The following is a 20,473-nucleotide window of genomic DNA, read 5'->3' as shown; positions in this document are numbered from 1 at the left end:
AGGAACTCTGGCCGCAGAACATTTTGGCATGAGGGCTCATCCATCTGTGTTCTTGACCATCCCATACACTGATAAGTGTGGCATCCCTAAATAGGCAGCTGATGTGAGCCATGCCAGAGAGAAAGAGGGGCAGAGTCTGGCAGGGCCCTCTGTCTGCTCAGGCTGCCAGTGATTGTTTCTAAACAGACAGAAAAACCGAGACAGAGTGTCAGGGAAGAAGACAGCCAGACACTGCTCTGCTCTCACGACCTGCCTCCCTGACTCCTATCCCTGGCTATTTTTGTTCCAACTTTTCAGTGTCAATATCTTGAAAATAAATCTTAGGATGTTGTTGTTATTAACATTTATTATTATGTGTGTGTATATATTTGTGTGTGTGTGTATATAAATTTTATATATATTTTTTTTTTCTTTTTTTTTTTTTTTAACAATACAGCCTTCACAGTGTAGGAAAGTTGAGAACTACCACTAGTTAGGAAGTGGGTGAAGGAGATCCCAGCAGTCTCTCAAAATGCAACAGCCCAGAGAAAACTGCTGTTGACTTTCATTCTGTTTCTTACCAGAACTTCAGAAGCTTTAAGTGGAGTGCAAATATACTTAAAATATTTACAAGTTGGTGAGGCCTAGAAATGCCAATAATTGAGTATAAAATTTTAACTTTGCAGCCTAAGATACCAATACGTCGCTCTATATATCCTAAGTGTGATGTTCTGAAGGAAACATCTAAAAACTGAATTTTTTCTTTAGGGCCTGACTTTCTGAGTGCCTTTTACCAATTTCTGAGCAAGCCTCAGTTTGCCCATACTCTCCACCTCCCACCTCCTCTGACAGAGCACTCACAGTGGGCGGCTCTAGAAGATGCTCCACGACGAGTCCAGGTGAGCCAATTTACGAACTGGGTGGCCAGTCCTTCATTCATCCGATAAATACTCCCTGAACATCTTCGTGTGCTGAGTGCTGGCCCAGACTCTCGGATCACAGCTGAGTGCAAGCCTGATAAGGTCTCAGTCCCAGCCCAGAGGGGGATAAAGATGTGCAACAAGTAACAAATAAACAAGATAATGTTGTACTATGAAGGAAATGGAAGGGTGTTATGATCATTGGTAAGTTGGCAGGAGCAGGGTGTGGAGGTAAAGCTTCAGATGGAGCTGTTGGGGAAAGTCCCTACATCCAAAAAGGAGACAGAAAGGTCCAGTTATGTGAAGATACTTTATCTGACACTGAATGCTTATATGTGGTGTCTGTTCGGGGGCTTTCTTTCAGAGCCTTCATTATTTTAGCTTTATGGTAATAACAGGTCATACTTATTGAACACTTCTTATGTGCCAGGCTTTGTTCTTAGCACTTCATATGTATTCTGTCAGGAACCCTGATCTTAATTTTGAGAGTGCCTTTGTCTTTTTCATAATAAAAAATAATTCATTCATACTGTTATGTGTCAATTAATACTCATAACAACCCTATTAACTAAGGTTATGTTTAAATTTTACAGATGAGAAAACAGAGGCTTGAAGAATGAGAGCTACCTCCTATGACTATACAGGAGAGTCTTACCAAGAACATCATACGCCCCAAACACAGTATTTCCCCCTCCCCCGCCCTTGGCCTTTATCCAGTCAGTCACCCGCTCTGTCAGTTCCACCCCCTAATTCTTCCTTGGCCACCTCCCTAGCCCCCCCACCTCAATGGGTTCCTAGGCAGCCTCTACTACCCTCTTATACACAGTCATCTCAGAGCATCTAGATAAAAGAGTGAATTTTTAAAAATACAAATCTGTTCACTTTACTCACTTCTTGAAATCGTCAGTTAGCTTTATTCGAACGTACCCAGTGGGGCTCTTCTTGGAACTTTTAGCTCGTAAATTTAGAACAAAAGCCTAGTGATAAATTCTCATGGCCACAGATCTTAACAGAGATAGATCCCATGGACACTTCCTGGAAAATCTAAGGATGAACAATGATACACAACATTTGCTTAAACAAACTTCCCAATTAGGTCCTGAAGAATAATGCTGGAAACTTCTTTAGAGCTTTAGAAGAAAAGCAGTGAAGTCAGTCAGTTCTGAAGCGAATGTCACTTAATGCTTTGTCTTCTGTATTTTTTTTTTCTTTTAATATTCTAGTAATCCAGATTCTATTGATCAAATCAAAGAGAGGGGAAAACCTGAGTGGGGTGAGGGGCAGGACAAGCCTAACCCTATGAAAGTCCGAGAAAGAGCATGAGACACTCTTATTTATAAGGAAATGGGAATCTCGGTTTCTCTTTCCAAATCTCATCTGCCAACCAGAGCGGCCATGAATGGGTCTTCTGGGGGCTGCAGATCACAAGGCCTGCTTAGAGCTCAGAGCCCCCGGCACTTCGTGGTTCCTTCTGTTTTCCTGACCCCCCCACCCCTCCACACTCCCACCCCTGCCTCATCTTCTTTACAAAAGGAAAAGAGCGTATCATTTCATGAAGTCAGCTTTGGGTAAGAAATAAAGGTTTAAAGCATGTTTGTGACTCAAGATAAATGTTTCTGTTGAGTCACTGCCTCTCTCTCTTCTGAAAAATGGATTTAGCTCCCTGCCCCACCCTCAAAAAAATGACTACAGGATTTCTGCACAAAATCTTTAAAATGATCATAATCTGCTCCAATAGAATAATGTTTAAATGCTTAAAAATAAAGTGAGAACAAAGAATATAAAAAACCCACTAGTTATTTTCGAATGATATAAAAAGTCTAACACATTACAAATGGGCATTGTACTCATTTTGAGTTCTCAAGCAAATTAGAACTCTGAGTCTTGTATCTTTCAACATAACACAGGACTTATATTTAATTTTAGGGCTTAGAGTCAGGACCAGAAAAGTCAACCAGAATGGCCCCTCTTCCCTTCAACTGTCCATCCTTTACTGAGCAAGTACCAGATGCCATACTGAAAGTGGGCAGCTACCTAGATCAGACGTGTATACGAGTAGTTAGAAAGAGTTTTAAAAATCAAGCACAAGCAGCAGAGTCTCCAGGAAAATGGAGAGTAGAGTAGTGGCTACCAAGCCTGGGGGGTGGCAGAAATGGGGGGATGTTGGTCAAAGGGTACAAACCTCCAGTTATAAGATTAGCAAGTTCCAGGAAATCTAATGCACAGTATGGTGATTATACACTAATAATACACTATTATATATTTAAATGTTGCTAAAAGAGTAGATCTTAAATGTTCTTATCACCAAAAAAAAAAAAAAAGGTAATTATGTGATGTGATGCAGATATTAACTAATACTATGGTGATAATCATTTTGCAATATATAAATGTATCAAATCTACATATCGTATACCTTAAACCTTTTCAGTGTTATATATCAATTATATCTCAACAAACATAAATGTATCAAATCTACATATCGTATACCTTAAAATTTTTCAGTGTTATATGTCAATTATATCTCAATAAAGCTGGAAAAAATAAATGCAAGGATGAAAGAGAAGGAAACTATTAGTACTGTCTTCAGAGCCAGGAAATAAATCATAGAGGAGGAGCCACTTGAGAAATCAGGATGGGATTACCTGGTAGAGCAAAGAGAAGTTGAAAGAGCAGCCCAAGCAAAGGAACCAGCCTGTAGAGAGGGATCAGCATGGGCATACAGGGCTGGAGACGGAAGCTGTACAGAGAATGATGAGAGGGTCAGGCAGGATAAAGGTGGGCATAAGGCTGGAGAGGTAAGCAAGGGCCAGATTGTCAGGAGCCATGAACACTTGCAGGGCTGGACTCTCCTCCACAGTCAATGGAGAAGGTTCTAGGAACTACTTTGAACAAGGGCAGTAGTTCTAGCAGGAGTTTAGAGGATGGGTTATAGGGAGATCAATAAGGACGATATTGGAATGTTCCAAGAAAGAGAAGAGGGGACCTGAAATGAAGTTGCAGCCACAGGCTGAAGAACTGGGTCAAACATCAGAGTTGCTTCTGAGATGGACTTGATAAGACTCTGGTGGCTAAGAGGATGTGAGGAATGAGGAAGGGTAACAAGACAAGGATGGCCTCCAGGTCTCTGGCTGGGGAAGTTGCATAGATAGTCATGTCATTAACTAAGTCAGAGTGGGATTCATGTTAGGGAAAGGATGAGAGTCTGAGCGTAGTTGTAAACCCATTAAGTTTGATGTGTTAGATGGGAGCTGTTGTATGGCCTCCAGGTAGAGGTGGCCAATGAGCGCTGAAAGAATAGGGTGGCACCATAGGACTGAACACTGTGTGGAGAAAGAGAGGAGGTCAAGATCATCCTCATCAGTGAAAACACTGCGCCTAAAATCCTGATCTTCTTATTCCAAGTTCAGTGGTCTCTCCACTTTGCTGCCTTATCTCTTTCCAAACGCCAGTGAAGAATAAGCTTTACTGTCTTCCAGTTGTGATAAGGTAACATTTTGAAATATTAATCAATGGGCTTCCCTTTTCACCTATAGTCACAAAATTCCTGGTGGCCTTTTCTTCATCCCCCTAGAGCAAACTTAACTCATCCAACAACAATAACAAAAAACAATAACCATGAATACTTGACCATTAATTTCACAAACCATTACTCCAAGACAGAAAGACCTCTCTCTCTTACAGCCTGAAGAAAAGAATCCACACTCTGAATAAAAGGAGAATTAAAGGGGCCACAGGAGAGGGCGAGATAAGAGATCCCAGCCTCCAAGGATCGTGTGCCATCCACGGACAGCACCAAGAAGCCTCATGGGAGTCATTACCCAACGAGCCACCCATAGACTGTGCAGCAACAACGTAACTGTCCATCCCCTCTGATTTATCTACTATAAGAGACACCTGTACTCACTCACTAAAGGCACTCCTAAAACCCTGCGAATAAAGATAGGGACTGAATACCTATAGGTGACCTCACTGTAGAGGTGGCAGGACCATGAAGGAAAATTTTCCACAGTTCTCCATGGAGGAACTGGCTAAAAATCTCCCACAGAAGTTGGATGGGGACTAGGAGTTTTATAACTGCAATGCATTCTTCAGAAACCAGCATCAAAAATTCCCTTGGAGTAGAATTTAAGCCATCTCACTGACCAAGGTTATCTATAATTCAGATTCTTCCTTCCATATAAATAAAGTGTTTTCTCTATCCTGGTTGAACCTAGGGCTTAAAAATTCCCTGATGTCAATGTCTTAGGCAATCCATTGACAGTGCAGTTCTATCAGATGCCAATATACCCAGAAGTTTCCCTAGAAGAAGAAATGGGTGACAATGCTGTTCTTACTGGCTCTAATTAGAATAGCCTCTTTTGATCTGTGTTTAATACTCTCAACCAAGTATCTATTTCCTTTGTCCCTATACAGGATAAATTTGTTTTTCCATCCCCTCTGCTTTATTATTTCACTCCCTCCAGGCACAAGTCACCATTACAGATAAACCATTTTTCTCTGAGTAAAGGAAATTAAATTGAGCTACATTAATGAATGGGGCTCTAATTTTTTTCTCCATATTTCCCAACAGCTTTCCAAATGGTATTAAGAAAGAGGGCATCTGTATCTCCTTGTGGAAAATGCCAGGCTCTTCTGGAAATGCAGACTCCTTGTGTTGCTGCTAAGTAATCAAGAAGCTAGAGGTAGGAGAACCCAATTCTTCCACTCAACACACCAGCCAAGGGCCTCTCATATACACTCTAGTTGCATGCTCGAAATGAGAAACACAAATGGCCAATAAATGCCAGAACAATGTCCAGCTACTCTTAAGTTTTGCCTTTCAAATTATCAAAGATGTTGAAGAACTGTTATACCCAGTTTTAAGGCTACAATAAGAGACATTCTTATATATAATTTGGTGGGAGGTGGGGAGGGTGAGAGATATTTTTACATATTTATGTGATGAAATAATGTATGTCCATTAAAACTAAAATTGTGGAAGAATATTTAATGTCATGGGGAAATGCTCATGCTCTATTAATAAGTGAAAAAGCAGATCACAAAATAGTATCTCTAATGTAATGCAATATTTGTTAAAACTATATAGATGGATTATACACATTCGTACTACAGTTTGAACATAAGAGATAGCAGATATTTTTTAAATTTAATTTTGGTTTCTATTTTTTCCAAATTTTCTACAATGACTATCATATAGCTTTTGATTTCAAATTAAAAATGAAACAAAATGGCTTCTGGTAAACCCTAATGCCAGGAGAATATTCCCCTTATATGTTTTCTCTTATATAAGCAAAGGCTGTCCTGCCAGCACTTAGAATTTATACATTCATTCATTCATTGTTCACTAATTTGGCAAGTATTAATTTAGCTCTGGCTGTGTGTCAAAACATCTCTAAGCACTAGGGATAATGTGGGGGTGAAACGGGTAAAGTCTCTGCTCTCGTGAAGCTGATATTTTTGTCAAGTGAGACAGTCAACAAACAGGAAGACACATAAATAAATTAGAAAGTGCTCAACAGTGCCAAGTGCTCTGACAAAAATCAACCAGGGTGATGGCATGAGAGACAACAAATAGGTAGGATGGGAGAACTACTCAGATTGGGCATTTAGGGAAGACTTCCCAAGGAGATGAAAGTTGAGTTAAGACTTAAAGAAACAGGCCTGCAAATAAATACCAGAGGAAAGGCCTTTCCAGGTAGCTGAAACAGCTCATGCAAAGGCCCTGCAGTGGCAATGAGCTCGGCATATTCAAGAGAGAATGAGAAGACCAGTGTGGTGGGAACATGGAGATTCAAGAGGAGGACGGTAGGAAATGCTCTAAGGGTGGGCAGGAGGCAAAGCACCAGGGCCTCATAGGCCAGAGTGAGGGGCTTAGATTTTATTATAACTGGATCTGAGTATAAAAAATTCACCCTGGCTACTGTGTGGGACATGTGGTTAGAGGAGGGAGATAGGAACAGAAGCAGATAGGGGCAGAGCATCCAGGACACAGAGAAGAGTGACTGCAGCTGGGGTGCTACAGTGGCAATGATTCTGGGATGTATTTAAAAGTTACAGTGAACAGGATTTGACAATTAAGAATCTTATGATCATTGAGCGGTGGGAGAAGTTTAATGGGAGAAAATGGGCATTTAAAACCAGACTCCTCTATTCTGGATGGAGCAAGTGCTATAAAACAGTCTGCACTGGGAAGGAACAGAATATGGCCCCAGGAGACTCAAGACAGATCTACGCAGGCTGTCAATCAGCAGAGCAGGGCAAGGCACCAGACACAGAGTAGGGGTCAGGTGCCTGGCCCAGCCCCAGGCAAAGGGGCCTCAAGGTCCTGGGCAAGTTGAATCCCAGAGACACCACTAGAGCAGAGAGAGACTTGGGAAAAGAAACAAGGCTGGCATGAGGACCAGAAAAAGATAGGACAGAGCAAGAAAGAGAGCAAGACTAGGAGCCTGAGGCGAGGGCTGGGCTGTGGCTTAGTTCCCTCCCAGGTAAGGGCAGGTTTGGTCCTAGAGTCAGGGGTGTGGCCGAGCTAGTATTTAGGGGCCAAATTGTGCAGCTGTGGCAGAGGGGCTCAGGCAGGGTCTGACATAGGTCACAAGGGCTGCTCCAGTTTTTGAATATGGATAATCCTTCCTTTAATAGCAAAATCTAGTCTATGTTTAGATTATCAAGTGGATCATCCTGAAAACCCTATTTACTTTTCTTTCAGTCAAAGCATCTGCTCATTTTCACTTTCCTATGCCACAGTGGAGTTTTGGGGTTTTAAAAAGTTTCAAATTGGACTTCTAAGAGAAAATGTTAAAGAATATGAGGGCTCTTTCAAGTAGGGGGAAACATTCACTTTATATTCCCTTTTATGCTAGCTGCAATTAATTTCAGTTTTATGCTGGAATTTTGTAACCCTAAGGAAAAAACCTTAGGGTTAAGGTTAAGGGCTAAGGGTTAAGGTTACGGTTAAGGGTTAAGGTTAGGGTTAGGGTTAGGGGAAAAAAGAAAAAATAATAATAATGGGAAAAAACTTAACCTGCTTTTATAGATCATTACACCACACGTTTACTGTGTCATTAAAAACATTTCAAAAGAAGTTGTCTATACCTTTTGTTTTCCAAGGTACTAATGAAAAGCATGTATTGAAAAAAAGCAGTAATTTGGAGAAAGAATTACTAAAGAATAGTCAGAGTGGAGAGGAAACTTAGAAATCATCTCACCTTGTTTTAGGAAAGAAGAAATAAAATCCTAGTAATGTCAGTGCTCAGCATGTGCCAAGTAAATGTTTATCAAGTGAATGAATGAATGAGCCCCAGCCCTCTCTCTCTATCTAATGCTTCTCCTACGACCAGAGAATCCCCCCAAAGGTGTGTCATGTATCCATTCCGAAAGTGGACTCAGCCCCGCCCCCGCATGTAAGCTGTGGACTCAGAACCACAATACACTTCAGCGAGAGTGACACAGCACCTACCAAATAGCTTGGTAAACTCCAAACTCTGCTTAGGTGACTCATCCTGGCTCTCCAGGGTGAAAGACTAAAAGCATGTAAATGGCATGTCACCACCGTAACTAGAGCAAACAGATCACACATCTATTTTAGGAATCTGAAATTTTGGCACGAACAGGGATTTCAGAGTTTCAAAAACACGCCCCGCCCTTTTCTTTTTTTGTTGACTTATCTATAAGATCAGTTGTATCCAAAATTTGTGGGTGGGGAGAGTTTGCTCATACTTATGAATAAATGCATATTTATTTATAAACTAGACACGTGCTGTCATATATTATGACCATTATGAAACCTACACAATAGAAATTTTATGAGGTGATAAAGGTGAAATACCAGTAGAAGTCTACATAGTTTCTCCTCTAAACCCAGTGGGACATTATATAAGCCCACCACACACATGCCTCACTCTGGAAGTCACGGCTGCAGGGCCTCCAATTCACCATCGGCCAGACTAAGTGGGAGGTCACACCCCTCTGTAGATGGCATTGGATGTGCACCCCCATGGATACCCCCAATATCCAGCCTGTGCCAACTGACCAAGCCTCTTTTTTGAACCCTGCCCACACTGCCACAGACCTACCATTAGGAGTGTACTCAAAAGAGTGGACCTAGTACACCCTGCTCAATAGTTTCTTCCACATACTTGGCACTGGGTCTTAACAGAAGAGCGGGTGGGAAGGAGATTCTGTAAGATCCCGCCTCCCTGTAAGTCTGGGTATCACAAAGAACATTTACTTAACACTACCAAGCCACTAACAAAAACACTAGAAAACAGAATCCCATGCTGACTGTGGGATTCAGAAAATTATAGCTTCTGCTTTCTAATGGCAATGGTTTAGTAATATTTTCACTTTCCCTCTCCTGCAGCTTCTTAGGGATGTGGTGGGAGTGTTTACTTGTCTAAGTGCCAAGCACAATGTCTTTCCCGTCGCAGACCATGCTCTGGCTGTCACGGCTGTTCATGCTTCTGTTCTCCCCTGGCTCACTGCCCAGCCCTCAAGGACTGTGACTGGATTACTTCACGGGACATTTGACTGACATTTTTTTCACCCCGGCTGCATCCTTTAAAGCAATTAATTACTAATACTGACGTACAGCAGCAAAGTGCCGACCTGAGCAGGAGCGGTGATTTGGGAAGTTCCACACTGAATTACTTTCACTAATTAGACAAAGATCCTTAACACAGACTATGAGTAATTAGAACTAGGCCTGGAGAGAGCCGTTCCTTATTTAATGAATTCAGCTTTGAAATCAGAACGTGATTCCCAGAGGGCAGCGAGCCTTTCTGTGTTTCCCTGCAGCAGGCTCTACGAGGATTTTTTGGGGGGTTGGGGGCACACTGTCCACAGCCTTCTCACCACTCACTCCGAGGTGAGGGGACATTATCCAGTGTGTGGCAAGTCTCCAAGGAGTCACTAGATCCTGGCCTGCTAAGATTGAAGACCAAAGGCTTGAACGCTGCCCAGATTCAGCCCTTCCCACTGAATCGCAGATTCTCTACATTTATATAAGTCATTTCTTTTGAGACTTCATTTCATATAATTGAAAAATAAATGCTGTTCCCTAGTTACTGATTCTGTTTTAGCAAGAAGGAGGTGAGCCGTTTTAGATGTGTTTGAAGATACCTGGGCCAGGAGTTTGAGAACCAGGACCTGATTCCCACCCCAGACTTATCCAGCTATGTAACTTCAGGCAAATTGCCTCTCATCTCTGAGCTTTCTCATTTATAGAATCCTGAGGAATGTGCTGGATCAGAGATCGACAAACCTTTCTTGGAAAGGCCCAGATAGTAAATGTGAGGCTCTGCAGGCCAAGAGGTAAAATCGAGGATATTATGTAGGTACTTATATATAATCATTTAAAATGTAACCTTTAGCTCTTAGGCTAGAGAGAAAAAACAAACAAACAAACAAACAAAAAAACAAGGTGGAGGCAGCCACAGGCCATAGTTCACCAATTCCTGTACTAGAATATCCAGGACATTCCTTCTAACTCTCAAAAGCTATGAAAGGTATTCCTGATCCCACGTTCCCATTCTCATTTTAGAAGACCTCAAGGCACAGTCCTGGAGTCTGACCTTGACATTCAGCGAAAGAATCAGAGTTTATAGCAGAAAGCCTTTGAGTGGTGCTTAAGTCCAATTTTCTTATTATAGACGAGGAATATGAGGCTCCAAAAGGTGGAACATCTTGTCTATGTTCACCCAGCTGCCTGGTGGAGAAGCCTAGACCAGAGTTTCTATTTCTTCACTTGTCCAAGGTGCAAATGCAGACACAGAGCAGTGACTTGAAACACTGCTATATTTACAGAGGAATACTCTATTCCATAAAATGAATAATTTATGGGAATTAGCCAACTACAGAACTACAATGACACACTGTTAACATCTGATGATGTAAAATACAAAATCCTTGCCAAATAAAATGTACTTAAATTGCATCAGGAACAAAGCATTTAGCTTCTTTACAGCAGTGTAAAATACTTAAAATTTCAAAGATCTCTTTCAAGTGATACAAACTTCATAAGAGTACTTAAGTTGTCAGTAAATACCAGAAACCAAAGTCTCAAAGATGAAATGAACTCTAAAGAAAAGCACAAAAAGAGTACAATGCTTTGACGAGTTTACAAACATTACGAACTTGAATTTTCAGAACTCACTCAAGCCTTTAGCTCATCACACCCTCTCCCCAGTTGACCTTGGCATCTCCTACCCTAGAAGAGCTGTGGACCCAAACTGTGGTTCTTTTCTTCCAGAATAGATGGGATCATGGATTCTGAATTTTGACTCTGCTAATCTGATACTGCAGTTATAAGTAAAACCAGGAGCTGTCCTCCGCTCCATGGAGGCTCCTGGCTCTTGGGGAGCAAGTTCCACACCGCTGGACTCCTGTCAGCATGGGGAGACTGTGGGTGCTATTAAATAAAAAAGTTCAGGAGAGCCAAATGTATGCAGTGCTAAAATGCTGTTTAAAATGGAGCTTTGTATGAGTCTCTTCTAATTCAGGATATTAACCCATGTGTCTGCATTTGCATTAAATATGTTCCCAATCTTTGTTGAACTACAGTTCACTTTATGATATGTTTTCAACATTAAGCAAACAAAGCCAGGATTTTAAAAGTGGTACACACAGGATGATCGCAAAGGCATTGAAATGCACAGCAAAGAAAATTGCTAACACTGATTGCTTCCAGGAGGTGGGATAATCTGGAAAGTGATGTTTTTTTCTGCTTATTTATGTTTTTTTCGTACTTTCTAAATTTTCTAGATGATAAATATGCTTTATAATAAGAAAATACAAACCCCATGGCAGGGATAACTACAATTAGAGCTGGAGTTAATTGGTCTGCCGTTACCAGCTAACAGTAATGCAAGGGGAATGTGGTTCCATGGGACTTATTAACAACTCCTACAGTTTGATAGAACATAAAAGAAGTGTCAAAAAGACCAGTGCATCGCTCCTAATGTGTGCCGTGACATAGCCTGAGCCCAAGGGAAGAAATGACTCAGCACATAGGGGAAAATGACAGGGAAGAAAGAGGGAGGAGAGTGGGCACAGGAATTCAGAATCAGTGTAAACATTACAGCCTTGGGATCTTAGAGACTTCTTCAGTGATGGGATTGGAGCAACTGTGTAGTATATGAGAGGCTCTACCTGGTATGACATCGAGAGACCCTCACGTGAGAAAATGCAGTTAGCCCTACAGGTCGCCTGTGATGTGTTGGGGTGTACAGTGGGTGGGGTCAAGAGTATGGCATGCTTGGTGGATGAAGGCAATACTCTTTTTATAGGCTCAAAAATGCCTTCATAGCTTCATATACAGACTTTCTAGAATTTCAATGATGCCACTTTAAGCTGTCTATAGTTAGGGCCAAGCACTGTAAACCAGTGGTCTCCAACCTTTTTGGCACCAGGGACCAGTGCTCCTATGAGAATCTAATGCCTGATGATCTGAGATGGAGCTGAGGCAGTGATGCTAGCGCTGGGGAGCGGCTGCAAATACAGAAGAAGCTTCACTCTTCACTCGCTCACTTGCCACTCTCCTCCTGCTCTGCAGTCTGGTTCCTAACAGGCCACTGACCAGTACCAGTCTGTAGACCAAGGGTTGGGGACCTCTGCTGTAAACAAACCTTTAAGCACCCCCACTGCTCTTCCCACACACACAGAGAATCACGTCTATGACAAACACATGCACTCACATAACACGTGCACAAACACACGCAAACATCTACAGGGAGAGTACTAAAGGGTGGCTTGGAAGAGTTTTATCATCCTCCTTAATTTCCATCTTTCTGTGATATAGACATGTTCTCAATCATATGCAAATGCAGCTCCATGCAACCGCATTGCCATCCCCAAGACGCTCCTTTACAGAAATTCTTCTGTGTCCACTGTGCTTTTGTTTTGCCAGGAGGAGAGTGTTGAACATTTTCAACTCTTATTTAGTTTTGTCTACCAAGGGGAAGAAAGCATGGTATCCTGCCTGTTTAATTCTGCCAGCCTGTGCCATTGTTCTGGTAGACAAGATGATCTTCAGTGAATGCCAATTAACTGCCAGCTACCAAGTGTCATATGATTAATTTCATTCTTCTCTACCATAATGCAGCATCTTTCCATAATGAAAAATATACTCCACCAATAAAACATGCAAGCCTTTTGCTGTCTAGACTACAGATACCCTACTCCATTTTGCATGTGAAGCCATTCAGATTAATGACACTTTAAAATGTCATTTTCACCCAGAACAATTCCCACCTTCAATTTTTTCCTCTCCTGTAACTTTCAGAAGCTCTAAGTGGCACTTTTCAAATGGTTTGCCAGTCTCATCTAAAGTTTTACACAGCACTAATATTCTCAGATCCTGTAACTGAGCCACTTGAGGGTAATGCTGAAAACTTTCCCGTTGCCTAGTGGTGCCTAGAAACTGATTTTGTATTTTCCCTGCTGAGACATAGCCAACTTCAGAGCTAATCCTCCAGCTGTCGTGTGGGCGAATGGGGTCACATGTTCTCCCAGAATGCCGCTGGGCTAATCTGGGCAAGCATGGTCTGCCCAGCTGTCTTTGAGAAACTTGAAGTTCTAGGAGTAACAGAAAAAGTTTGTCAGACGAATGAGTGGTGGTGACCCCAGAGAGTCATGGCAGCAGCAGAGATGCCACCACTACGGCACCCATTGTGAGACAGGGTGCCAGGACGTTCTCATGACCTCACAGAGATGGAATCTCTAAGGGTCAAGAATGATAAGACCTTTATTCTCCCAGCCTGATTTTTTTTTTTTAAAGTCCTAATCAGACAACTCTTTAAATAGGAGTCATGCTGCCAACCTGGACCTGTTTATGGATCCAATTTCAAAATGTGCGATTTGTAACTCCCCCAAACAAGAATATGAGTCACTATGTAGAGATTGGGAACAGCGACATCAAAGGTGAGCAGTGATGTCCAAGTCTCCTTCACTCCATGTTTGAAACCCAGGGAGGCAATATACAGTACCTAACTAAACAAAACAGATATTTCCTATATCTAAACAAAATCAGTTTTGCTACTGACTCTGAGTGGTGCTGATTTAAAACTTTCTGTGTCTCAAGTGTCTCATCTTTAAAGAGGTCGAAGTCTTTTCACTCTCAGTGAAAGTCTGGGACATAAGGGTAGAACCTGGACAGGAGAACCTCCACAGACTGCATATCTGCCTTGTAATCAGTGACCCCATCTCCACATCTCTGCAGTCTCTTAGCTTGAATCCCCTGCCTCCGCCCTAGTCCCAGTCTCACTGCCTCAGTTCAGCCCTTATTTATCTATTCTCTGAGCTCGTGCAATGGTTCCTGTGTGGTCTCTGTGTCTCCAACCCAGTAATTCTCAACCAGGGAGCAATTTTGTTCCCCAGGAGACAGCTGGAAATACGTGGAGACATTTTTGGTTGTAAGACTGATAGGGTACTACTGGCATTTACTGGATAAAAGTCAGGGGTGTTGCTAAACACTGTACAATGCATGAGCCAGCCCCCAACGAAGAATTATAAAGCTCAAAAAGTCGATAATGCTTAGGTCGAAAAACTGCTTCAGCCAAACCAACATCTCATCTGCCCTTTACACAGCACAAATGATCAGGTCATTTCTGTGCTTGAAATCCTCCAGTGCCTCCCAATTGCCATCAGGTTAAAGTCTAAACTCTCCAGTAAGTCACAAGACACCATCATGATCTGGCTCTTTCCTAATTTTCTGCTTCACCTTTCACTGTTCCACTGACTCTTCCTCCCCAAAGCCACACAAGGAACCAATGCAGGTGGACCAGCCCACCCACAGCTCTTTCTACCTGTAAGTCTCATCCATTCATTCCTTTGCTCACCATTTTTATGTAAGATACTCTAGTGAGACTAAAAGAGAACAGACGTTCTCCAGGCAGCTTGAGGTACTGATGTCTCATGAGACATGCAGAAAAGTGAGCACGCAATTCAATTAGCAAAGGCAGAACCTCTGTGATCCCACTGCAGTCTCCCCAACATGCTGTGAGCCTCCAGGGAAGAGAGTGTCTTCACCTTTGTAGGCCACAGCAACTTGCACACACTAAGTATGGTCTACCAGTTGTATACCTTGTCTTTGTCATGTTTGTTATAAAGAATGAATGAATTCCCAGCCTCTTTCAACTCTGCTCTTGATCAGACAAAAAAAAGTACTAAAATATCAAAACCTAAGGATAAAACAAAATTTGTCACACTGTATACGTCCAGAAACAGAGCCTATCCACAAAAGTGGAAACATCATTGTTTAAAGGTATACTATCCTCTGCCTCTCTTCTCTTTATGTATCAGAGAAATATAAATCTATAAAATAAGTACTCATCTCTATGGAATGTCTAAATCCCACTGTCTGACATCCGAAGATAAGATACTCAGAGCAGAATCTGACTCTCAGACAGTAACCAACAGATAGATAATGGTGTCAAGAACACAGAGCCAGGTTCACTGTGGGAATCAGAACTTGAAATTCCATGGTGCCTAAGATGACTTTGCTCTCTTCTCTAGATTTGGAAATTCATTCTCTCAACTGGACATTTAACAATGCTATCGTTTGTACTTCTCTTCCTTTTAAGTTGATTCTAGATCCTGGAAGTTGTTATGATTTACCTGAGCTTCAAAACCCACAAAGATATCCCATAAGCCTGTGGCATAAGGAGATGGATTTTTTAGAAAAAGAAATAGTTTTATTAGAAATTTATAAAGCTATTTTGGACTTTTTAAGAGAAAGACCTATCAGTTTAACTTTAGAGCTGATGAAAGAATGTAAGATTCTTCTATAAAATCACTGGAAACAATGAAAAAGTGGCTTATGGATTCTATAGGTCATGAAAATTTTCATTTTTATTGCTGTTAATTATAAGGTATATATCTTTTTTTCACATAGTTGTCATGTTAAATCTTGTCCAAGCTCCCCTTCAAACCTGGGGGGCACCTGGAGCAACAGTGACCTGGCTTCCAGACTTCCCATGGTAACTGTTCAATCTGTTTGGTCTTCCAACTTTTAGTCCTATCTGGGTTTCACAGACAAGGCACAGTCACAAGCTTGGATGGTTCTTTCTCCCGTCCTCTTTTCTAGGCAACCTCAGGATAATCGCGATCTCCAGAAAAAGTGATTTCCACTCAAACCAATATTCTAGGCATTTTGGAGAAAGCCCAGAAACTATTAATGATCAGAACTGAAAGCTGCTTTATTTCACTTGAAAAGCATACAAAAACAGACAAGGTGCTGAAAAATGTAGACAAGGAACAGAGACCCAAGACCCTAAAATTAATTTAGCATAGAGCTTACAGAGTCAACTGTTAAGGCAGAGTAAAGGCCATTACTTATAACATGTCTGTTCTTAATAGCATCATTTTGTGGCCCAGCTGAGGATAAAGGTGTCTTCTGAGGCCCTCTCCTCTGGATTTTGCACGCTTTCCCTCCGCAAATGGTATTTTTGGCATCCAGGTGCCCAGTTCTCCTTCTAACCATATAAACTTTTTTAAAGGAAAATATTTACTAAAATTCTCTCAATGTGAATTAGTTGCTACCACTCCCCCAAGGATATTTGCGTCCAAGTCACATTCTTATTATGGCCTGAAAAGTTTTCTTTAATGCAAGAAATTCTTGACTTGAAGTTGCAGGTGAAAGTGATCTTTTTGGGACAGAGTGACCTGTCCCCTTGAAACTGCCCAGTATCTGGATTTTAAATAATGAAACCAAAATCACATAAAGAAAAAACATGTTATGGTTGTGTTCAGGGTTCCAATAACTATTTGGGGTGAATTTTTTTTAATTTATATAATACGGTACCTAGGACAGAGCCTGATACATAGTATTTGTTTTGTTTAAAATGAAATCCTACCATTTGCAACAACATGGATGGACCTAGAGGTTATTATGCTGAGTGAAATAAGTCAGCCAGAGAAAAATAAATACCATACGATTTCACTTATATGTGGAATCTAAGAAACAAAAAGAACAAACTAATCAAAAACAGACTCACAAATACAGAAGAATTGTTTTTAATTTACTTTGAAATTAATAAGAGCGCGAGATTTGCCACACTGTCTATCTGCAGCAACCAAGTGTGATGAGCTTATTTCCAAGTAAGTAAGTCAAGTCCTTAAAAGCACACAAAAAAAGGAAGCTTAGAAGCACGTATATTATAGTTTTTAAAAATATAACAACTTGTGGGTTGAAGTAGACTTCATATGTTTTAGCTTAGATCAAAACTGTCAGACAAGGACTTATGGAAAAGGAAACAAGAGGCTGGAGAAATACTGAGACAGAAAGGGGATGACCAGCATAGACATACTTGTGAAGGATTCTTTATAACCACTAATTTCATTGTGGTTATAGTCAAAAACATCACCATCCAATAGAACTTTCTGCAATGATGGAAATGTTCATCTGAGCTGTCTAAGATGGAAGCCATCAGCCACATGTGACTATCAAGCATTAGAAATTTGGCTGATGTGGCTGAGAAACTGAATTCTTAATTTTAACTAATTTAAACTTAGTTTTAAATAGCCATATATAGCTAATGGCTACCCTACTGGACAGTGAGAGTCTAACACCATTACTGCTTTAACATGTAATTTTAGGAACACTTTGTACCAGTGAACTCTTTCCAGGAGAAACTGATAGAATGCTCAATATAATGCCGTCTTCCAGTGAAAATAAGCTTATTTACCAAAACCACAGTTTATGGCTCACTCCAACCTCCATCTCAACCATTACCAACCTACCCAGGATTTGTGCCTCGCTCATTCCTTCAGGGCAAGCCTCCAGCAGTGGCCTCTGGAAGGCAGTGTACTTACCCTCACCCAGAGGAAGGTCCTCTTCCTGCTCATTGGGGGAAGGCAGCAGGGGTTGCAGGGGTTCCATGTTAATGATGAGCTGTTTGTTCAAGGAGTGGGAACTGCGGCTCTGGGTAATGTTGGCTCTGAAAACAGACACAAGCCAGATAGAGTCAGTTTCTATTAGGAATATCGCAGTAGGCTATCCAGGCTGGGAACAGCCTCTAGACTCCCATGGTGGGTTAGGCCAGTGGTAAATATGGCATAACACTCAAGACACATAGCCCTTTTTATCTTTAAGGTCCTGAAAAAAATGTCTGTGTATCCTAATGCAATACAGTGAAAGAACATGTGTTTTCCCATATGTCATCAGATTTGGGCATGCACGTGACAACAGACATTTGAAAAAGACATGGGAGGTGTGGGTATCACTGAACTAGACAAACAGAAAAGTAAAAGAAGGGCATGGCTCAAAGTAATTTAACCAAGACTCAAAAACAAACAAACAAACAAACAAAACCTCTATCAGACAGATGACACAGATATTCTATAGCTATAAGCTATCTTTGTGTCACTGGATGTCCAAAGTTTAATATCAATGTTTAATACCCCCATTCCAATTCACACCCCACTCACCAACCAGCCACAGAACCCAGTTCGGCTTTCTTCTTTTAAAAGGAGCATGCGCATGTGTCAGTGGCTGTGACAAACAGCAGATGTCCAGGAAACCATGCGGGTGTCTTATCAAGACTATTGGCTAACAGCTGGGAAGCCCATATACAGGGCCTGCTGCACTGGAGCAGCTGCTTACCCTGATGACAAGGAGTGGGTGCCTCTGATTGGTGTCTAAGCACCCTGCTCCCCGCCCCAGGTTTCCTGTCAAAATCAAAACCAACTGATCCTTCAAAGATGGAGTCAAATGTCTCCTTCCCCTCTTGGATTGGCCTCATGGCACTCACGAACACATACTCTCTCATTCTCTGTTCACATGACTCTCTCTTCTTTTGCAGCTCACTGCATTTGTCACCTCTGTCTCTCTGTAATTATGGTTGTACTAATCATAATCAGCCCCAACTTAATAAGCACCTTAAGGGCTTGTCTGCTTTACGGCTCCTCGTGCAGCACCCTGAGGAATTTTCAGGTTTGAAACTGAATGTAATCCTGTCTTGACATAATTGCCATGGGTGCCATGTTTCTCCTCTCTCCCAATCCGCCCATCAGCTGACTATGCTAAAATAACTGGCCCACTCTGCAGTCCACACATGTGTGTACACCTGGCATAAAGCAGTTTCCAAATGAAACTGTCATTAAGAACTCTAGTGAGAAAGAAAGGTTTCCTTTAGGAACTACAAGTATATTCTAAGATTGGCTCCAAAAACTGATGGCATAAAACACAGTGACTAAAATGAGGCTCACAGAGTGCCTTCACCACTCCTTGGAATGAAAGGAGATGCCACTGGCCTGTTATCAGAAGCTCTATCGGGACAGACTGTCAGCTTCTATGGCTTGGATGAGAGACAATTATAATAAAATCATGACTTCACATTTGTATGGCCCCTTATAATTTTTAAACCACTTTATTTTAGTCCTCAACAAAACCTAGAAGTTGGACAAAGTAAATTACAAATTTTGTTTTATAAATGAATAAAAAAACTGATGATCTGAAAAGTTTAGTGACTTATCCAAGACTACAAAGCTGGTAAACAACACAGCCAAGATTAGAACCCATTCGTGACTTCTAAACAGGTGCTCATTTCAGGTACAGATATTACCTCTGGGTGTCCCCTGGTGGTGGCTGCTATGCTCAGGTAGCCCTGGGCTCACCAGGCCTCTCGGATGGGCAGGTGATTCTCACCAAGTAGCCAGCCCAGAGGGCCATACATGGGGTTCTTGTCATCAGCAAAGACCAGTGAACTAACATGAGAGTTTGTGTCTTTTCTTTTTTTTAAAAAAAGGAAAAATCCCAAGACAGTGATCTCAGTCTCTCTGTGTCTCTCTCTCTCTAGATAGACCCATCTCAACATAAGAAGTAGTCCAGGAACTTGTGATTCTTTGGAAAGTAGAATCTCAGGTGTGAGAATAGATAGCTAATTGAAGCCTTATCATCACCATTCTAGATTAACGGTCGGTCATCTCCAAACACCACCAGAGAAAGAGAGCTCATTACTATACTCTCACTTTTGAAAGCCATATCGAAGAATTCAAAATAATTCAAAAATAATTGTTCAAGAAAAAAGTTTCCTACCATGCAACTGGCTACTAGGCAGGAAACAAGAAATTGCTACTGGAAGTGTCTCACATTGCCATGGCTCTGATCACAGTGCTGCCTCTTGAGAGGTCGAGGGCCCCAGAGCAGCACCTTGGACAGATCTCAGGTCTCAGAAAATCACAGAGGTGCTGTTGTCACCCCACACTCTTAGTTCAGGCATTCATTCAACAAATATGTACTGATCTACTATTTGCCCAGCACCTGGGTTAGGTGTTAGGGGACATGGAGATGACCAAGACAGGCACAAGCCTTGTTTTCCCAGAACTTGCTTTGTGTCGTTACTTTAAACTAATTCTTCCCCATATTGTTAGAGATTTGGGAGATGGTGGTAAAGAATGGAGGACCAGAGAAGCATCCTGAGGATATGAACTCAATCAGCTTTCATATACCTGTCAAAGGGGGTAGTGGAAGGAAAAGAAAGAGCATGCAAAGCATTGTCTCAAGGGGCCTATGGGTCCTTGTATACAGTAATATCCTGAGGAGACTTTAGAATATTCCAGAAGGGGGAAACTATAAACTG

The 20,473-nt window shown here is 41.6% G+C and overlaps 1 protein-coding gene across 3 annotated transcripts in view; it reads right to left on the bottom strand.

The window, feature by feature from the left end:
- The window catches only part of FRMD3 (FERM domain containing 3), a 268,015-nt gene that overhangs the window by 30,193 nt on the left and 217,349 nt on the right, over positions 1–20,473 (bottom strand). For all 3 annotated transcript variants that reach the window (XM_025049729.1, XM_025049730.1, XM_006916100.3), the window contains one exon: positions 17,706–17,830. In XM_025049729.1, coding sequence (XP_024905497.1) covers positions 17,706–17,830 — 125 coding nt within the window. The remainder of the gene's footprint in view (positions 1–17,705; positions 17,831–20,473) is intronic.

Source organism: Pteropus alecto, unplaced genomic scaffold (genome assembly GCF_000325575.1).
Source record: "Pteropus alecto unplaced genomic scaffold, ASM32557v1 scaffold206, whole genome shotgun sequence".
In the NCBI taxonomy this organism is placed as follows: Eukaryota; Metazoa; Chordata; class Mammalia; order Chiroptera; family Pteropodidae; genus Pteropus; species Pteropus alecto.
The sequence above is the reverse complement of the archived record's forward strand: the minus strand, read 5'-3'. Positions and strand labels throughout refer to the sequence as shown.